The 20,082-nt window shown below is 41.6% G+C and overlaps 1 protein-coding gene across 1 annotated transcript in view; it reads right to left on the reverse strand.

The window, feature by feature from the left end:
• The window catches only part of PCMTD1 (protein-L-isoaspartate (D-aspartate) O-methyltransferase domain containing 1), a 40,501-nt gene extending 21,704 nt beyond the window's left edge, over positions 1–18,797 (reverse strand). Inside the window, exons 1-2 of the mRNA XM_030971053.1 lie at positions 18,544–18,797; positions 1,172–1,597 (exon numbers count right to left, since the gene is read on the reverse strand). Of these exons, the coding sequence (XP_030826913.1) occupies positions 1,172–1,478 (307 nt within the window). The 5' untranslated portion in view covers positions 1,479–1,597; positions 18,544–18,797. The remainder of the gene's footprint in view (positions 1–1,171; positions 1,598–18,543) is intronic.
• Positions 18,798–20,082: the final 1,285 nt, after the last annotated feature.

Below are 20,082 nucleotides of genomic sequence, written 5' to 3' on the forward strand. Positions count from 1 at the left end.
GCAACACTCTATGAGAGTAGACAGCTTTACCTTATTTTTACCTGTGAATGACCATAATTCCTGTTTCCACAAAACAATTTTTATTTATTAGTATTAACTCTTATATTTATTAGTATTAATTAGAACAAAAGATACTGCAGATACCAACAAATGATGTTTGTTATGCACCATTAGCCATAATTTCTTCGTTCCAATAAATAAATGATGACAGAAAGTAACTGATTAATTGAAAATGAACAAACCGACTCTTGACACCTTAGTTTTATATATAAATTAATGTAAGCAAAATCTGTATATTAGCTGTCAGCAAGATTTCTACAACCAAGGAAAAGCTGCATGCAGTATGGTCAAGAAAATGGTATCTACAAAAAATACACATCAAAATAACTACTGCTATTTTATGTAATAAAATAATTTGTAAATAAAATTAGTTGTTGGTGCATGTGCTCTGTAATCTAAATGTTGGGCATGAGAACATGCAATGCATTTTTCTCTCTGGGTTTTGAAATTTAATTTAGGCAACAATATTTAGTTCCGTCTTTTTTTCACATGGGAAATGTATTTGAAAACAAGAAAAAACACAGTGCGAGTGTGTTAAAATGCTATTGAAAACCTACACACCTGATTAAAAAGTCTCATCAGTCTACATCCCAAAATTTTCTCACTAAGATGCTGATTAGATGTATTTTAAAATAACTCCATACTGACACAGATTTATTTTTCAGTTAAGTTTCTTGAAGAGAAATAAATTAGCCTTTACAATTTAGATTTTCCTTCCATAAACTGAAGATCAGAACAGCAACCTACAGTAAAGGCACAAATAGAGTGCAAATGCAGATGAAAATTTTAGTCTTCAAAAACTGTTCCACTCTACCTTTCCCTTTTAAACAAATATAAGGACTGTTTCCTTTCAAATGAGAATTTTAGACTACAGAATGCAGGAAGAATTGCCTCTTCCAAAACACCCAAGAAATGTCACCAAATTAGTGAACTGCCTGTGGATAACAAACAATATTTTAACAACATATCTCAAAGAGCCAGCCTTATGTATGGTACTGTCATTGTTAAAGAAGTAAAAGTAAGGTTTTACAGCGCTTGCATAATCTTCTAAAATATTCAAACCCACTATATTTAAATAAAAACGTTCAGGTTACCTAATATTAATAATTACCTAATATTAATCCCACCATTGTACTCAAGTATCCGGTTCCACTACCCAGATTTAGAAAAGACAATCCAGGCTGAAGTTTCAGTGCTTCCATTACTTCAGAATAAATGCAAGGCGCTGACAAGTGTATATTTCCATGCTTCCAGGCCAAATCTTTGTAAGCATTGTCCCTGTACCCTTCCAAGTAATAATCACCACGATCAATTGCTCTGAAGGCTTGCTCCACACTCTCTGTACGAATGTACTGAGCTTCTTTCAAGTTATCAATTAAGTCATCGTTGTCTTCTCCAGCACTCACAGCTCCTCCCATGCTGAACTTCTGTGGTAATTCAATTAGTTTGCAAAACACATTAGGAGCAGAGTTTTCCCAAAAGTGTATGTTTGTAATGGAATCTCAGTTGTTTTTCAGAAGGACATCACAAGTGAATCCTGCAAAACAAAGAAATTAACAACTATTAGCAAGTAATGCAATATTGTTAGTAGTGGATAACTTTACGAAGCCGAACTAAGATGCAGTACAGCTAGTACTGAACCAAAATTCTGCCCCTCAGATTTTTAACTCAGAGCTTAGAAACACGGGCTTTATACATCAGCACGGGCTGTCTACATTATGCAAACCCTTACGCGGTGTTGCTTGCTAGACACTGCAAACCCTACAGTGCTAAGAACCCTTCACTCATGTTACACATTTGAGGGGGCACCCCTCAAAGGACAGGAACTGCCTTTGGGTGAGCTCTAGTCCTATCCTGGGAGCTAAGTGTCCAACAGCAGCTGGAGCATGTACCAACTTAGCTAATTTTGAAAGGAACTTGGTTTCCATGTGCTAAGATCACCCCATGGGGAAACAAAGCCCAGAAAGGGATGATGTCCCGGAGATGCTTTTCAGAAACAATGGCACTCTTCTGGAATCAAAACAAAAAAAAAGCCCTCCAAGTATCTGAGCCTCTCCTAATGCCTGCCATATTCACTAGAGGAATAAAAACTCCTTAAGTACCTGGAAATTTTTAACAGCTTGCCAGCTCCTAAGTGTAATTCTACACAGCACACTGCAATAAGTCATATTCACTTCAAAATAATTCCTTCAGATCTGTATTTTATCTGCAGTTATTTCATTATGAATTACTAAACTCAAAATCCAGATATTAGCATTTTTAATGTCGCATGAATTACCAGTAAAATAGCAACAGAAGACTAGGAGACAGGAGAATAGGAAGTTTAATGCATCACTTCTAGGTGAATAGAGTACACAGTGAATAATGTTGCTAACACACTGAAGTTTTAGCTGTTGTTCAGTAGTGTTTACCAAAAGCCAAGGAAGTAGTTTTTCATTTCCTACACTCTGCAGCGCACAGGCACACAAAAATCCAGGGGGGAGCATGGCCAGGACAGCTGATCTGAACTGGCCAAAGGGATATTCTATACCATAGGGTGTCATGACCAGTATATAAACTGGGTGGAGTGGAATATTGAGGGCTATTAAAGCTCTGGTCAATCTGAGGCAAAATGATGACTCTTCACCATTCAGCTCTGGGCTTCCCTCCAAAGCAAAACTAATTCCCACTGACATTCTGGATTGGAAAGAGGTAAAATGTCACCACATGAAATTATCCAGCAAAAAACCCCTTTGATTAAAGTAGAAAAAACAGATGTTGGAATACCCTAGTGCTCCACAGCAGAATAAGCAGGCCTGTGTATATCAACCGCACAGGAATGTTTCTTTCTGCTTGTGAAAAACTCTAGGACAACTTAGACAGAAAATGTGAAACCTGAGAGATTTTTTTAACTGTAGTTTATAAAAATATTCCAGCCCTATTTGTTTGTCAGCACTTGTACCACACCTGAAGGTTCATTGAACCAAATTATGATACTTCAGTATAATAATCAACAGAGACTAAAGCAATCGTTTTTGCCATCTTTCACACTAAGAAGTTCATTATTATCTTGAGATATGTTTGTAAATAAATTTAACTAAAACCACAAAGATAAGAACTGAGTTTCGTAAAGACTAAATTCAGCTGCTACGTTTGAGAAATAGGAATGCTGCTTTCAGCTCTTCCTGCAGGGTGCATCCACCACCTCGCACCAGCAGATGGAGAACTCGGCTAGCCATCAGCACTGTGCCAGCAAACGTGCAGAGCCCGCCGATGGGAAAACCTAAAGCTTTAACATTTCCATCAACAAGCGTCTTCACTGCTGTCACATACCACTTGGTCCTGTAAATAACATTTTTCTAATTTTCAATACACATGACACAGCAACAGACTTTTTTTAGGTATTTGGTAATTTTGTATTCTTGGCTTTACATGACGGCTCAAGTTATTGCAGTATCACAAGACTTTCTACTGATGACACCCACCAACTGCCTCAGCTTCAATAAGGGTTCTCACACAAAATCTCGAAGCCAAGAACAGAAAAAGTGTGATTGACAGCGTGACATTGAGGGAAGTAGGGGAGAAGAGAAATGGAGTCTCCTCTCAAGAATGAGACACAGCAAAACAGCGTGGCTATTTGGCAGTTGAAGGCTACATATCATTCTGGACACACTGCCCCATGTGAAGAAGGTGACATTAAGCAGACGACAGTGATGGTGTTTGGGCCAGATACCTAGCCTAGGTATCTTGGTTTGGTTTGCATTCCTTACTCATCTACAGTGTTCCACTCTGCACTGTACAGGTAGGCAAAAATGCTGCTCAATGGAAAGTATTTTTGTTCAAAAACAAAAAATGCCCTAGGAAGTGAAAGAAATAGATCTTTTCATGAGAAGTGGTCTCTTGTGCTGCAGAGAAATACTTTTTCATAGTTTACTTCCCCCCAATGCTTTTAAACATACAAAAGAAAACATCTCAGAAGCCATTTTAGCACAGCTGGAAAAAAAAGGGCAAGTTAGTCAAATCTTCCTTATGACAGCTGACCCAGGACCAAGATAAAAACAGCAGAGCATACTATGACAAAACTTTCTACACAGCTGAATGCTCACCAAAAACATCCTCTGAAGCTCCCTGATATTAAAACTGAAACACATGCAGTTCACAAAGAGCACAAGCAGCGTTCTGATGCCTGTTACACCAAGAGGTATAGCAACTTCACAAGAAATATGAAGGTTTGTCAAGTTATTGCTTTTAGCCTTAGGAATCTCTGGAATACACAAGCCAACAAAAAATTACAGCGTAGGAGCTAAAATTTCAATGTAGTCTTGAAAAAAATTAACTTAGTAAAACCAGCTGCAATTAAAACAAGCTTCATTTTCCATTCCATACTACTCATTAATTTATCTTCAGAAGCTGGAACCCTATCTTGAAGTTTCTTATATTGACAATAAAAATGAAATGGAAACACACTTTCCAATTTCTCTAACAATCCACAAAATTGTATAACACCACCACCTCTGACCTGTTTCTGACCTAACTTGTAACCAATTTCAATGAAATACATTAAATAATTTCTGTGTGGTTTTTTAATGGTTTTCCTTTTTTTGTTTTAATATTGTCACATTAAGTGAACATGGATTTTTTGGCTACGTGGCTAAGAAGAGATGACAATCTGAGTGCATTTAATTCTTCACTATTTTATAAGATACGCAAAACTCTTAGCTGAAAAGTTAGTAATGAGGTACAAGGTCAGCCAAGTTTTTTTACCAGCTTTTAAAGGGACACAAGTTTTGCATGTTTCGGAATTTCTACAAATGTATTGCACTTCAAATTAATTTCCTGGGCCACTAAGGACTTACACACTCAAAGACAGTTTAAATACCATGCTAGCAAGGTATCCAGTTAATTTGCCAGACAAAATCTCTCAGACATTGCTAAAGCCATATGATTCCAAGTATCTTAAAATTAACTATCTTGTAATACTGACACAGACGGGCTCCATAGAGACAACTACAATACATGCTACTTGAGCTGACTTACTTGATCCTTACTTTGTTTCAAAGAAAACAGAATAATAAATGGAATCAGCCATATTTGAAGTCTCCTCATCACAACTAACACAATTTTCACTAACACATCAGCTTGGAGAAAGATGACAATCAGGAATGTGATACATTACTTTAAACTCATACATAGAATACAACCTTGCTTTGTAAATCCTCCCCCTTTCCTTTAAGAGGGAGAAGACAGCAGTAAGTCACTGAGGTACACATTAATATTAGAATTCAGCAGTTCAGTTTCCCAAAAAGGAATATTCTGTGACTGGCAACAGAAGGGAGTTAACCATGAATGTACACACGGGCCTGAAATACTTCCAGTTAACAGTTTCAGTTTACTCATAGGAAAAATGAGCAACATTGCTCCAATCAGCAGAGATTTAAAGTTCCCCAGGCGACTAATCAAGTAGCAGACCTACTCCTTTCTGTCCAGACTCAATACATTACACCCTTGCAGCAGTTATGAACTCAAGATCATGTTTTGCCTGTCCTCATTCCATCCAATGACTCCTACAACCACAGGACTCCACTTTAAGTTTAGCTTCCCTTTTTCTCCCAAGTATAATAGTGACTCACACAAGGAAATTCAACCTCAAACTGCAGAGCTGAGCTTAGGATTTCAGCAGGAGCTTTCAAACAAATAGCATGATTGATTATGATCTGAAAGGAAAAGAATAAGTCTAATATTACTTTCACCCAGCAAAGACTGGAGAAAACCAAAATATCAAGTATGTGCTGGCAGTAACTGTAGTAGGTGACTACAAAAATTAAGAATAAAATGTGGGACACAGAGGTATTTTACAATAAAGTCTTCATAAACATTTTTTATAAACTTTTATACCTATACTTGCTACTAAACTGATACTGAAGGCAGCAAAAGGTTTAAGTGCTTTGGAAATCCAACTATTAGAACTACCTTCTCTTCCACAGCTATTTGTTTTGTCACTCCAAGCACTTATGAAAGAAGAAAAGCTATTGTGTTTAGGATATATGATGCTACTTGGTGCATTAAGGAAAACTCTATAGAGAACAGTGCACATTTTTGAAGTCTATACTCTAGACTAATCTTACTTAAAAACATTCACTCCTAAACTGCTGTTCAGTGGGTCACTTCAAGAAGCTCTTCAAGTTAAACAGAAAAAAGTACAAAACCAAGTAGAGTCAGCTCTCCAGTGCAGTGCACTCCACAGAGCATACTTCAAGGTTCTTTGCAATATGGCAATGGAACAAAAAATAGACCACAGGATTAGCGTTAAGTCAAATGAATGTAAACAGCTACAACTACTGACTTAACCTGAATTGCATTGACCTACTTGGGCAGAAAATGTTTGTTAAGTCTGATGTAAGCTTAAGCCCCAGTCTCCCTGTTTGAGCTTTCAACAGCTGTTTATACAAGATTCCAGGTATGTCCCTGCTTTCACTCTTCCTCCACCTACAGTCACCTGAACAGCAGACGTGGTACTGCATTTCTCTCAAAAGAGGTACTGAAACTTATGGAACTCCTCAAATGTATAAGCAGTGACAAGCATATAAGCACATGACCAAATGAATTTAACCTTGGCAGCTACACAAGGGCATAATTTTGGAGTAACTTGCTGAGTAGCTACTGAACTTTTTTTTTTAATACTAAGACAGCTCACAGAAACTTGAGTAAAAAATAATAACAGAATTTTGTTAGTTGCTTTTGTGTTTGTTTTTTGCTGTTCTTTGAATGAGGAGACATTCCTTTCCTGGTCTATACTGTCTCTTGTACTTAATTTGTTCTTCTCATCTGAAATTCTATCTATCCTCTTCACACCACTCCAATAGTATGAATGCTGAAAGGAACATTTTTCTATACATGCCAGACCTGTTCTCAGGTATGCTGATAAAGGCTTGAAAATTCAGTACCTTTTATTACAAAGCAAAGCAAAGAATCCTACATACTCCCTGGACTAAAATTTTAATGTTCAGCTTAACCCCACATCCTGACTTAGCACTCCTTATTGCTTAAAATCTGGGCAACCAAAAACTCTTTGCAAAGCTAAGCCTCTCAGGCTTCAGCAGTTTCTTCTTCAAATATGGACTTCAAATTCTTATTCAAATATAGACAACAGGTTGTGCATATACCTTTATGACTGAATGAACACTAGTTCTGCCCTGAGTACTGTACAGCATACCATCAATTGCAGACTTCAAAATAATTAATATTGCTTCTCTACCCACAACAGTCCAAAACAATTCCTGTTGCTTAGCTGTAAGACAGTGCACCAAAATGCTCTTGTCTCTGGGGAGCCTAAGATGACTTAATAACCTTTTAAAGTTCCACTGAAGATCTAAGCAAAAGATAGCGGTTTAACCCAATGTCTAACATGCAGGAAGATCCCCTACACTTCCTCTGATCCCAGTGTCCGTGACAGAACCTGGCAGTCCTCTTCTAGCACAATTTGTACAGGTCTCAGCTCCTGAGGTGTGCCTACAGCTCTGTCTACTCCCAGGCCACAACTATTTTTAGTTTGCCCAGTATAAACGAGCCAAAGAGCTTTATCACAGGCTGGTTGGGAGAAAGGGGAAAAATGAAAAGCTTCTCTTGAGGGCCTAACAGGCCCACAGAAACAGGAGGTACCAGGTAATAACAGTTTGTTCACTGCCTAAAATATCAGGACTTCACTAGAGAGATGAATTGATGATGCTTAATACATACAGATCTCTGATATTCACTGAGCCTGTCTCATGCACCTGTTTTGCACATCAGAAACTGCTGTCTGTGCACATATTTCACAAATTAGTGAGCTACAGAGTGACCAGGCTGCAAAACTCATTGCCACAATACACAGCTTTGTAGAAGGATATTTAACAGAGAGTATTCATTTTAAGCAGGTTCATATAAGCTATAATAGGCAAATGTTAAGAATCAGAAGAGCTGTAGAGTGATGTGTAAAAAGAACTGGTTCTGGTACATCTAATTCTGTTTGGCCTGAAAGGCAAAGGCATAAAAGTGACATAACATTTCTGCAAATTTTAATATTGTGATCGCTTTCCATCTAAGACACCTTGATATACATACATGTAAAAAGAATGATAGTGAGAGAATCAACATTTTTAAAACAAAACTTGTTTCTTTTCATAAAAGATGGTTAATAATTTAGTTTGGTTGACCAGAAATAAAAATTATGCTCCTTGGAGTAATCATCAGAGTCCCTAGTAACAACTGGGGGACAGGGAAGGAGAATCCTCTTTTATAATGAAATACAAAGCAGATTTTGTACAAAAACTGAAACATATTTTCCTAACCTTTTACCATAAAAGTTATAGTTCTTAAGCAGATCAAGTCACACCTCATATAACTTTGACTAGGCAACATGTGGCCCATGACAAAATTTTCACTATTTCAGCCAGTACTAAAGTTCAAAAACTTACTGCACATAAACATTTCAAGTTATTTAAATAACTCACTTCTAGCAGCAACAGAACAACATACGCCTGTTGCCTTTAGCAAAAGAAAACAGAAATGAGGTCAAGTGTAAAAATAGAAGATAGTTGCATTCCTGACACTTGAAACCTCGTCTTGGAGCTATGCATTTACTTCAGTCTCCACAAAGAAAAAAAAAACAGGCCCAATTAAAAACAGAAATATCAATCAACTTTACCAACCTCCAAGGACACTAACATTTTATGGTTTCTAATCTTCAGAAATGTATCTAAAAGCTTCAAAATAGCACACAATAATCACAGCATAAACAGCTTAAATACTGTATTATCACGAAATTTACTTTCACAGCCTGAGAATCTCAACTTTTATTTATTATGCATCCTCTTCTTTTGAGATGCTAAACAAATACAATTTAAGGAAAAAATATATCCCAATTCTTCTATGCTTAATTCTTAAAACAGCACAGTGCAATACAATAGTATCCTTTTGAGAAGTTGTTTTATTACTTAGTCCTGTGATTCTCAAGAGGGAAGAATGAGTAAAGCCTACTCCTCTTTCCTGCTTCTCTTCCTCAGAACCACAAAACAAAATTCTTTCCCTGCAATCTTCCAGAAGCATCACACTGGAATCACCATTTTTTTTCAAATGTAACTTGTTTACTAACACTTGCACACTGAGTTAGTGCTTTATCTTGTTGAAGAAATGCAACGGATATCTACCCCACTTTCTTCTTTTTAATTCCCAAATCCTGCATATCCAAAAGCTTTAGACTTTAAGAATTCATATCATAATTTGTCTCAGTCTCCACACATACCATAAATCCATACACAGCACAACCTATAATGATGTGACTTTGTCCATAAATCTCTACCACTTAGGATTTTCAACGCTGACTTTATATAAAACAGAGATCAACTTCCCTTTCATGGTTCTAACCAAAAGAAAGTGACAATTCATCCAAACTTCCAAAACATACTAATCAAGTACAAACTAAATCTATATTAAAATTTTACCAAAGTCTCTAGTCATCCAGGAAAAAAAAAATCAACACTTTTCTTTACAATGTACAAGGTTACAGCATTAATACTGCGATCAAAATCTGTTTCACAAAGGTTCATGCAAATATTTTATTATTTTCCCTACTTTGAGACAATGTTTCAAAGTATTGCTTTTGTAACAGTATCATTTTAATTTACACCTCTGTGGCCAGTCAGTACTTTCCACTTTAAATTTTCCACAGGGCTTGCAAATGATTAAACAGATTATCTGCCTGCACGTATCAAAGTTAACTTTGTTGGGTTATGTGACAGAAAGCTATTCTGCACACAAAGGAGCAGGGGTGGATTTACAAGTGGGGAAAACATATGTGAATACCCTGACCCAGCCTACCATCAACTCTCTCTACCACCACCATGCCTCTCCAAGGCATTTCCCAGATCCAAAGATGTGACTTTCACAGAGCTACAAAAGTAGCTCTGTAAAAGCTCCCATGGAGTGCAGGGGAAAGGGATTTGGTGATGGCACAAGTCCTGTGAGTGGATGCTCGGGGGAGGAACCAGAGGTGGGGAAAGGGAAAAATCACAGTGACTAGGGGAGAAACAAGCATGGGAAAGCCACAGCTATAGTGATAAGAGGAACAGGTCATCTGTCAGCAGGCTATACCCTGCCTATCTTGTCGGACTGTCAATCTCCTTTTGCAGCTCTTTCTTGGGCCTCTGCTTGGTGCCCATGTGCACCTACAAGACATGGAGTCAGACTACAGGTCACAAGGGCTGCTGAGTCTGTGGTGCCAGCAAAGCAGGGCGTGAACTTCTGCAGGACCAAGTGCAATCACACAGAGTACCAAGCTGGACTGGCCAGCAAACTGGCAGGGTGGCCTTGGGACTGGGACGGGACACACTGGCCGAGTGAGGCAGCTGGAGGAAGAAAGAGGGGTCCAAGGTGAGCTGCTGGAGAATCTGTGGTGTTTGGGATTGGCAGCTGAACATGTGCATGTGCATAAGAGGCAATGGGGCATAAACAGACCGAAGAGTTACAGGGTAGAATGAGTGCCTAAACCCAGTAACTGGAAAGATTTGTAATACATGCACACATATATGTTTGTACACATTCAGCTTGACCGTCCAGAAAGAGTAACATGATGAGGCCACTGGTGCTGTTTGTGCTTCCCTGAGTGCCGTCTCCTGTGTTGGTGTGGTGGCAAATTATAGACATAGATGCTGAATACATCTGTCTGTTTGCTACTGAGAATACGTGCTTAGCCTCACGTATTCTGGACCTAAGGCCATGGACACCTAAACTAAAAACTAGAAATACTTGAACAAAACTCCTTAGAGCCCTTCTTTAAAACCACAACCCAAAATATACACACATTATAATTTTGAAAATGTTTCTGAATTACTGGTTTTCTTTTTCTTCAGGTATGAATGAAGTACTACTGTAAATGTGGCTCCAAAGTTATAATTTACTTACAGTACCAACAATGGCAGATGTCATCTGGGAAGGATTTGAAGCATTTGTGAAAGCTCCAGTAACCATTCCAAGATACTCATGCAAACTCTTCAGCAAGAAATGGAAGTTGAGAACCTTTTATCATTGCCTATATAGTGGCTGTGCACTTGCACAGCTCACAATAATCATCATTCCCACAATCTTACTGTACCAGTTTTTTTGCAGTCGTGCAAAGCATATGGTTTTCACCTTACATAAGTGTAGTTTACAGATACAACACAAGAGGCTGCTACACTCACACAACCTGATGTAGTTATATCATGGACAACTCCAATTTATCCAGAGCATGCCAGAATGGAGAAGGCAAATTTTACACTGACTTTTTCTGACAACTGAATTACTTCAGAAAACATCCCAGAATCTCAGGAAACTTGGCAGTAATGAGTCTTAGTCATGATGAATGCATAATTAACTGAAGCAAATAACAAGAGACTAAGGCCTATGGGATTTTATAATACTGCAGATGTCAGCTCAGCAGAAGTCAAAGAAACTCAGCAGCTTGACTTTTCTGCGTCCTTCCAAGTTCACTGGCCTTCTGACCGTAATAATGCCAAATTTAGAGTTTCTTGAAGGAAGAACACAGCAAAGCTTAACAAACTGGACTACATGCAATGAAAGGAAAACCACAGCTCATTCTCAAAAGGGTAGAGGAAACAGTTTTGCAAATAAAGAGCAGGATCCCATGCCCTGCAGAAGAAAAGCCAGCAAAACCCCACCCACCGAATCTGACAAGAACTACAACAGTAAACAAGAACTTCAAGAGTCTCAGGCAAAGATTTTCAAATGAAAATCAAATCCTGTAATGGCAAACTGATGTACCACTAGAAATACAGCATTCCTGATTACTTGAAGTTATTTATACTACAGAAATATTAACCATTTATCAAAATTAAGCATCTCCTTTAGCAACTGCTTTGGAGTTCAGTCTTCCAGCAATGCTGACTTGCATTCATTTCAGTTGTATCTATCCAGCAAAAACAACAGTTCTGAAATTATGATTAAGAAGATAGTGGCAACCACAATCGTTTCTTTTTTTAACTTTAATATACAGACCATGATATAACAGCACAGTCATCCTGACTGGGTTGAATAGCATTACTTGGCTTTTTCTTTTATATGTCAAGAAAACCACATGGTAATTCCCAAATATCTGCTATAAACACTTGCTATAGAAATAAAAAAAATCTCAAAATAATAATCACTTCTCATTTTCTGCCAACCACATGGTCCTAATTCCTCTTTTAATGTTAAAACAACTACTTATAGGAACCAAACCTTTCATCTGGGATGGGGATGCCACAGGCATATCAACTGCCAACTCTGATTCACTAGCTGACTATTACTATAAACAATTCCAATTACTATCACTTCACATGCAAAAACCACACATTGATACAGAAATCTCCTTTTGGAGAAGATTTGTCTTTTTTAAAATATGAACAAATAATTAGGACATGCCACCGCTGAGATGATCTCTTTGACATCTAGTTACCTTTCATTCCTGAAGACAACTAATAACCAATTACATTTGTTCTACTTGAAGAATGGTACCAATACACGCTTTTAATAGTTACATTCCTTTTGTGCCTACAATATTACTGCATACTGCCTTTCACTACATCTTAAACTAGTATTTTAGAACAACTCTGATATGACTCTAACTCTTACCACTAAATCTAAAATGACATTTGTAGACATCAGCTGGAAAAAAAAAAATCTTCCCAGTGACAGATGCCTCTTGGAGGAACATTATCCAGTATCACAAAGTTGTCACTGTTCATCCTGAAAATAGTTTTCAAGATTGCTTAATTTGCCATTAGAAATATGCACCTATCAGTTAAAACTTTAACAAGCCAGTTGTTAAAAAAAAGGAAGAAATAATTATGATTACTGACAGCTTTAATAAGACTTATCTGTTTAGAAATTATGCAAAGAAAAGGTTTTGTAATAAAAACAGCAAGCTTCTGGTACTTGTGATGTGACATGAATGCTCAAACACAGACCTCTAGTGCTATTTTAGGTGCTCATGCTAACTGTTGGCTACTTGGTCGGTGCTACAGCAACAATTACTGCTAAACAACAAAACAGAAAACTCTTCTGGCCACATCCTGTCCCTGCTTCTCTGCAACTAAGTCAGAGGAGCTGCTCTTTCTGTGTCACTTAAGACTGCTTTGAGAGGAACCTAACAGTTGGGAATGGAAAAGCAGCCAGATAAAAGATGTTATTGGCCAAAAGAAAACAGAAGAGCAAACCTGAAGACACTCACTTGCAGTCTCTGAACTGCCACAGAATTGGCTGGTTGTCCACATATTCTCTGTTCATATGTGTCTCTAAACACACACCATCTCCAGTAAAGCACGCATTTCATCAACCAAGACAAGGGCTCTCTTCTCTAACTGCTGAGCTATCTCTAATTCAGATTTTTCCTGCCATCTTTTTTGTTTTTAATACTTCAAATAATGTAGGCCTCCAGTAAATCCTCTCATATCTAACAGCTCCATGCTGACAACTCTGATGCCCTGCAGCACCTTCACATAAATGGCTTTCATTCAGGATTAAAAACATCTCCTGTCACTATCAAACCACTTGATGAAAGCCTGTTACCTTTTAAACCTGATTTTAAGGTTTCATTGTCAATTTCTAAATTGTTTCCTCAAACAAGTTTTTCAACATTAATTCCAGTTGTACTCTTCTGCACCCTAGAAACACAGCAAATCCAACTCTGCTTTGCAACTGTATGCTGACCAAATACTCCTGTGAGAAAATCAAGTGAAATGCTATACTTGAGAGGCATTCCAAACCTCACCTGTTATGTAACCTTAACAACACTCAGAGTATCTTAAACCTACAATTGCACACAACTCATAGGGCTCAAAACTCTGCACTTGTAAAAGCAAAATCTTAACATCCTTTCTTCACTAAACAAAACAAGAGGTCCAAAACTAGCCTTTATTAAATACATTTTCTAAGCAGCAGGCTCCAAGTATTTTTTCTGCCCCAAGACAGCCCCTCTAAGAAGAGAAGTTCCACAGTAATTCCTCACTCTAGAACTTCACTGTATGAGAATACACCAGAACCTGTAGCCTGTGAGTTCCCATGGTGACTCTTGATGTCACACCTAATCGCTTTTAGGGCTGTGGGGTTTGTCTTTCTTTGCTTATTTTAAGTGTTCTGTAATGACCTCTAAACCACTGTCTTTTCCTCACAATAAAGGACAATTCATACTTTTGTGCTTCAATTTAAAGAACTGATAAAATTAATTGAGAAATATGTCACATACCAATTGCAGTCACAATGTATGAGCAATAAAGACCCCACAAGTGTTCTCCAGACCTGTTTCCAACCTGATAGGTTCCAATCCTTTTCTTCTTTCCAAAAATAAGTTTCTTTGGACTAACTGCCATTTTTAAAGACATTTTTGCTTACAGTTTACTTGCACTTCTTACTTTCAACATTTCCAATAAGCTTCTGATCAGAAGTAAATTCAGCAAGAATCCACACATATACATTCCATCAGTATTCCAAGCTTCTTGAGGTTAACATCACTGTCAACTTTGCAACACTTTCTCTGAAACATGAAGTAGGCATGACATACCAGGACAAAAAGGACAGAAAACCAACACCCCTCTTCTGAATGCCAGCCAGCTATCTTTCAGTTCTCCAAAATATTATATTCAGCATCCTGAGCTGCTATAAATTCTATCCTTTCTTCAAGGACCAGAAGTCCAGCTCAAATTTCTTAAGTAACACAGCAGCAGAAACTGCTTTAAGAGCTTGCATGAAGGAGGCCTGAAGGCTTTCATTAACATCCAGTGCACACAAATAAGGCCCAAAGGAATTGAAGCACAGTAGTTATTTCCTGATGCACTCATGTAATTATACCCATAATATTTGATATAACTACCACACTTCAGTCCCTATAACTCCATAAATGATGAAGCAGAACAGTGTGAACACAGTTGGGCAAAGCAGATGCATTAAAAGAATTCTCCATCCAAAAAATCCACACTTGGTGGACAGGATGAAGTATGCAGATCAACTTCTGACCCCACCAGAAGATTCCTGGAGTGCCTTAGGCCAGTCACACACCTGATTACTCATTTGCAAAACATAATTGCATCTACATTCTACCCACTTTTGCTTTGAGGAGTTTACATCCTAAGTAGGTAGAACAAATGAGATTATATAAACGATGTCTGCATTCAAAAGTGCCAGGTGCTGGAGACTTCAAGGCACTTTTCTTACACAGAGAGCTAATTAATCATCAGCTCCAGAACATCACTTTCAGTTCAGCAGGGTAGAATAGCAGATCTCTGTGACATTCCTACTGAAAATGGGAACAAAGCAGGAAACGACAAGAACGGGTACATGTAAAGACACCTCTCAGCCAGAAAAAATTACTGTATTCTCAGATGTTTCTCTCCATGCACCTCTAAGACTGGCATGAGCATTATCATAATGCTTAGTATTTCAGAATTGCTTTTAATGTATTTGTTCTGGGGAACTTTTGAAACACCTGACATAAACCTTTGTGAGACACTGCATGGAGAAATTTTATTGCCTGGTTCTGGGGGGAAAAAACAAGAACGATGCACTACAATGTGTTGCAGTAGGAATTCTGTGCTAATGTCTTCCAAGTTTGCCTTAAGACTTACACCTGCACTGGTATCATGCCTAAGAAGCCTACCTTCAGCTTCAGAATACACACTTCCATCTCAAAGTGTTTGAAGTTTACAGAAACATAGCCAAGTGACTGCTCTGATACAGTCCGCCACAGGCATGGAAACTACAACACATGCCTGACACTAAGGTCCTATTTTTAAGTCTCATATTAGGCAGAAGCCTTTTCAAAAGGAGCTGCAGGTTGGAGTAGTCACTGACAGGCAAACAGGAGACTAAACAATAAAAAACACCAAACTGCCAAGATTATGATTATAAAACGGCAAGATTTCATAATTTATCAACAGAATACTGCAAAATTGAAACTGGCCAGTCACATATCTAAAGCAAGTAATGGCAGATTAGATGAAGCAAATCCAGAAAGAAGGCCAATTAGAGAGGCAGGGAGATTTTTACAAAAATTTTGGAGTGAAGATCAGAGATGATGTAGGGAAGGAACCAAACCCTGAACAGACACAGTGAAAAAATTTGGCCATCCAGGACTGTCCAGTATTGCATGCTTTTTTTCTGTTTCTGCGATTTCATTATATTCTCCTCACTGCAGACCTCCCAACAACATCCAATTGTATTTCCTAGCACTTCTGAGGGACACTGACTGTTGTAAAGAACATCTGGCTAAGTGTCCATCTCCAAAGCCCTTATTGTAGCTCTCTGACCTCACTCACATACTTCTAACATTCCTATCATTATATTTATTCACCCAGAGTCAGTTAAAATACCAATCGAACTGTCACCCATTTTTCCACCTACAAATCCAAAATACTTTTCAAACTCTCCCAACAAATCAGGCAGGAGTTCTACAGAAGACAGCTCCATTTATCCCAGCCTGATCCCTTCCAGACATCTTCTGCCCAGAGGAAGGTAATGGTCCTGTTGGGGGAAAAAAGCGTATAGCACGTTATAATTCATTTGCAAGCAGAATAGATTAAGGTTACAAAGACATTCTCACCACACATTATTGTAATTTACTAACTCTAAGCACTGGATTTTTTTGTGCCTTCCATCTAGAAAAGCATTCTCTGTAACACAGAGGTCACATGGTCAAGAGGAATTGGGTATCTTCATTAATTTGCTGAAGTGCTGACTAGCCTTATTCTGGGTATTTTTTGTGTGAGTCTCAACATTTGCTGCTCTTTATGAGAAGAAACCTTACATTCTTGCTAAAGCCTGCAGTTCAACTGTGCTTGACTTACTACTTGACAGGAGTAAAAAAAATACCCCCTAGGAGAACACCAACTATGTTGGCACTGGCAAGTACTGCAAGGACACAAGCATTTTCCACACACTGGAGCAGTTTAGTACTTTCATAAAGAATTTGTTTTCAAACAGCCACCCCCTCACCCTTCCACCTTAGGTGTTTGTTTCCATTTTTGCTTTTGTTGGTTTTTGGTGGTTTGTTTGGTTTTTCGTTTGTTTTTGTTTCGTTGTTGTTTTTTTTTTAATGACAGAACTGCATAAAGCAGGCCCAGGCTACTGACCAAGTATCAAATAAATGCCAAGATTCCTTCTCCCTCTGCCCCCCCTTCCCTTCCTGCAACTTCAGAGCGAGCCGCGGACAGCTGCCGAGGCAGGGGGGAGGAGGGCGCACGGAGGGCAGGCCAGACCCGCACAAGCACTGCGGAGGCGGCCCGAGGTTTCGGGCCCAAGAGGAATCCCATTAACACCGCCGCAGACCGCAGCTCAGCTACAGACGTGACCCCAGGACACCTCCTCCAGCTGATAACAACAAAGAAAACAGACGGGAGGAGGTGGCAGCCCCGGAGCCAGTTCCTGCTCCTCCCCTTAGTCTTCTCCCAGCCAAAACAGAGACCACAATATAAACAGAGACAAAATGCGCGTTTATGGCAAAGCGGGGGGCAGTGGCAGCCTGCTCCTTTTCCTCCGGCGGCTGCCGCCAGGAACGCTCACCGAGGGACTCACCCGGGATTGCGGGCGAAAAGCGAAGTTATCGCGCATTTCACACACTTTATTTATGTAAACAAAGTATCTTACGCCTGCTGCAGCCGCACCACCTCCTCCACTCCCAGAAAGAGAAATACCCTGCATTAGCCCACGGGTTTTTATTGAAACAAAACAAAATGTTGTCTCACGCACCTCTCAACGATGCCTCGGCCTGAAAGACGCAGTCCCCACAAACCCACGAGCTTGTAAAGACTCGACAGGGGAAAAAAAAAAACCCAAAACCAAAACAAACAAACCAAGCCCGAAGAAATCCCCAAACCCGCAGGCTTCCCTTCTCACTGCATTTCCTCAAAAGCGAAAAACAAACGCACGGCCGTCACAGGGGGGAGGCAAGGCGCTGAGCCGCAGCGGGGGACAAGCGCTGCCCTCACCTTGCCTGTATCACCACCCCCCGCCGGGATCTCAAGGCTGGAACCTTCTCTCTTGTCCTCGTCCTCTCACAGCTCCCAGGCCCACGGCAGCTACACCAACCACCTCTCCTCCCCCCAACGCGTTTTGGGCCAGAGATTATTCATTACGCCGACGCTGCGAGGGGCGGCAAGGGTCGGGCAAAGGAGGAGGAGAAGAAGGGGCTGCCGAGGGCTTAAGCACAGAGCCGGTCCTGTCCCTCCCTAGGGCGAGCCCTCGCCCTGTCCCGGCTGCGCGAAAACAACGCCTCCCCCTCATCCCCCTTCCCCCGCGCCTGCGTGCGGGGCCCGCGGACAGTGGGGAGCGGAGCGCCCGGGCAGCCAGCGAAGGGCAGGGGCCGCAGGGCAGGGGCCGGAGGGCCGCAATCTCCCCTCCCCCGCCGCAACCCACCGTCCCGGCCGTCCGACGGGGCCTCCGCGCCGCACAGCGCGGCCGGAGCGCAGTTCTGCCCACCCCCCCACACTGCGGGACACTCACCCGTTCCGCAGCGGGCCCCGGACCCTGCGCTGGGCGGCACCGGCGAGACCCGCCTGGGGGGTGGGGGCGACAATCGCAGACAGGAGAGCGCTCCGGCAGGCCGCGGGCAAACGGCCGAGAGAGCGGAAAGCGGCGCTGGCGGCCGCGGGTCGGGGGTGCGCGGGTCCGTTCGGCGGCCGGTACCGGGGCGAGGGTCGGGACGGGACGGGACAGGGGAGGCGGGGACCCGACAGCTGAGAGGATGTAAACAGAACGTCACGTGACCCCGCCCCCCGCGCGCGGGGCCGCCGGGCGGGGCGAGGCGAGGGCGAGTGCTGCGCCGCTCCGAGCCCGGCCCTGATTGGCCGCTGGCCCCGCGCGCCACAGCCAATGGGCGGCCGGCGCTGGCGGCGCTCGTCACCAGTCGCCCTGGGGTCGCGGGGGCCCGCGGGCTGCCTCCCCCCCATCTCCCGTGTCCCCCATTCCTCCTCCCCGCCGGCCGGGCCGCGCTGCCGGCAATCCCGTGTGCCCTCCCCGGCCCTCTGGTCCCCCGTGGGCTGCCGAGGGTGGACAGCAGCACCGTGTTGCTGTGCGGAAGGGCCGAACGGCGGCGGCACCACGGGTAGGCGGCGGGGGTAAAGCAGCCGCGCCGGAGGCCCGGGTTTGAAAACATGCGCAAGGTGCCCCCGGTGCCCGTCGGAAAGAGCTCCGCTTTGCGTTCTCATCTTCCTCAGGGGACGCGGCGGCTCTGCGAGACCTTTCCGTAGGGCCTCTCGCAAGGGGGCCAGAAGGTTCCCCCCACGCCCCGAGAGAAGGGCACTCGGGCTTTGTTGTCAGAGCTCCGATAGTTTGAAAAACTACCGGAAGTAAGAGAGATCGCGGGGAAAGCTCAGAGAAATCATTAGAAATGTCAGAAAGCGTCTAAAGGGGGGCTGTAGAGATGGTAAAAAGGTCTAGAGGGAATGCTGCATGAAAAACAGCTGAGGTAATTTGGTTTGTTTTGCCTGGAGAAGAGACCGGGGGGAGACCTCACAGCAGACTGCAGCTTCCCTGGGAAGTGGAGGGGGGCACTTGGTTCCTTCTTGGTGACCAGCAAAGGGCCTGCGGGAACGGCATGGAGATGTTGTGGAGGTGTTGGTTGGATATTAGGAGAAGATTCTTCACCCTGAGGGTTGTTGAGACCTGTAGGCACAGACTCCATAGAGAAGTGGTTAGGGCACTAAGTCTGACATAAGTGCTTGGACAGCACTCTCAATCCCATGGTGTGATTCTTGGTGTGGGGGGCCAGGAGTTTGACTTTGGTAATCCTTGTGTAACCCTTTCAACTCAGGGTATTCTATGATTCTATGAATTTGGGAAAGGAATGAGTACTGTGGAAGGAACAAGACATAAATAAGTGGGAAGTCAGGGAAGCCCGGGGCGCCAGCACAGACTTGAAGAGTGTTAGGTCATTCTGAGCCCTGGTCTCAAGTGATGTTTCTGAGGCATTGTCTTGTGTTTGATTTGGTAAGGAGGAATGATGTGGGATTTGGAGAGTCAGTGGAGCTAGTAGGCTTGGCT

Source organism: Camarhynchus parvulus, chromosome 2 (genome assembly GCF_901933205.1).
Source record: "Camarhynchus parvulus chromosome 2, STF_HiC, whole genome shotgun sequence".
Lineage (NCBI taxonomy): Eukaryota > Metazoa > Chordata > Aves > Passeriformes > Thraupidae > Camarhynchus > Camarhynchus parvulus.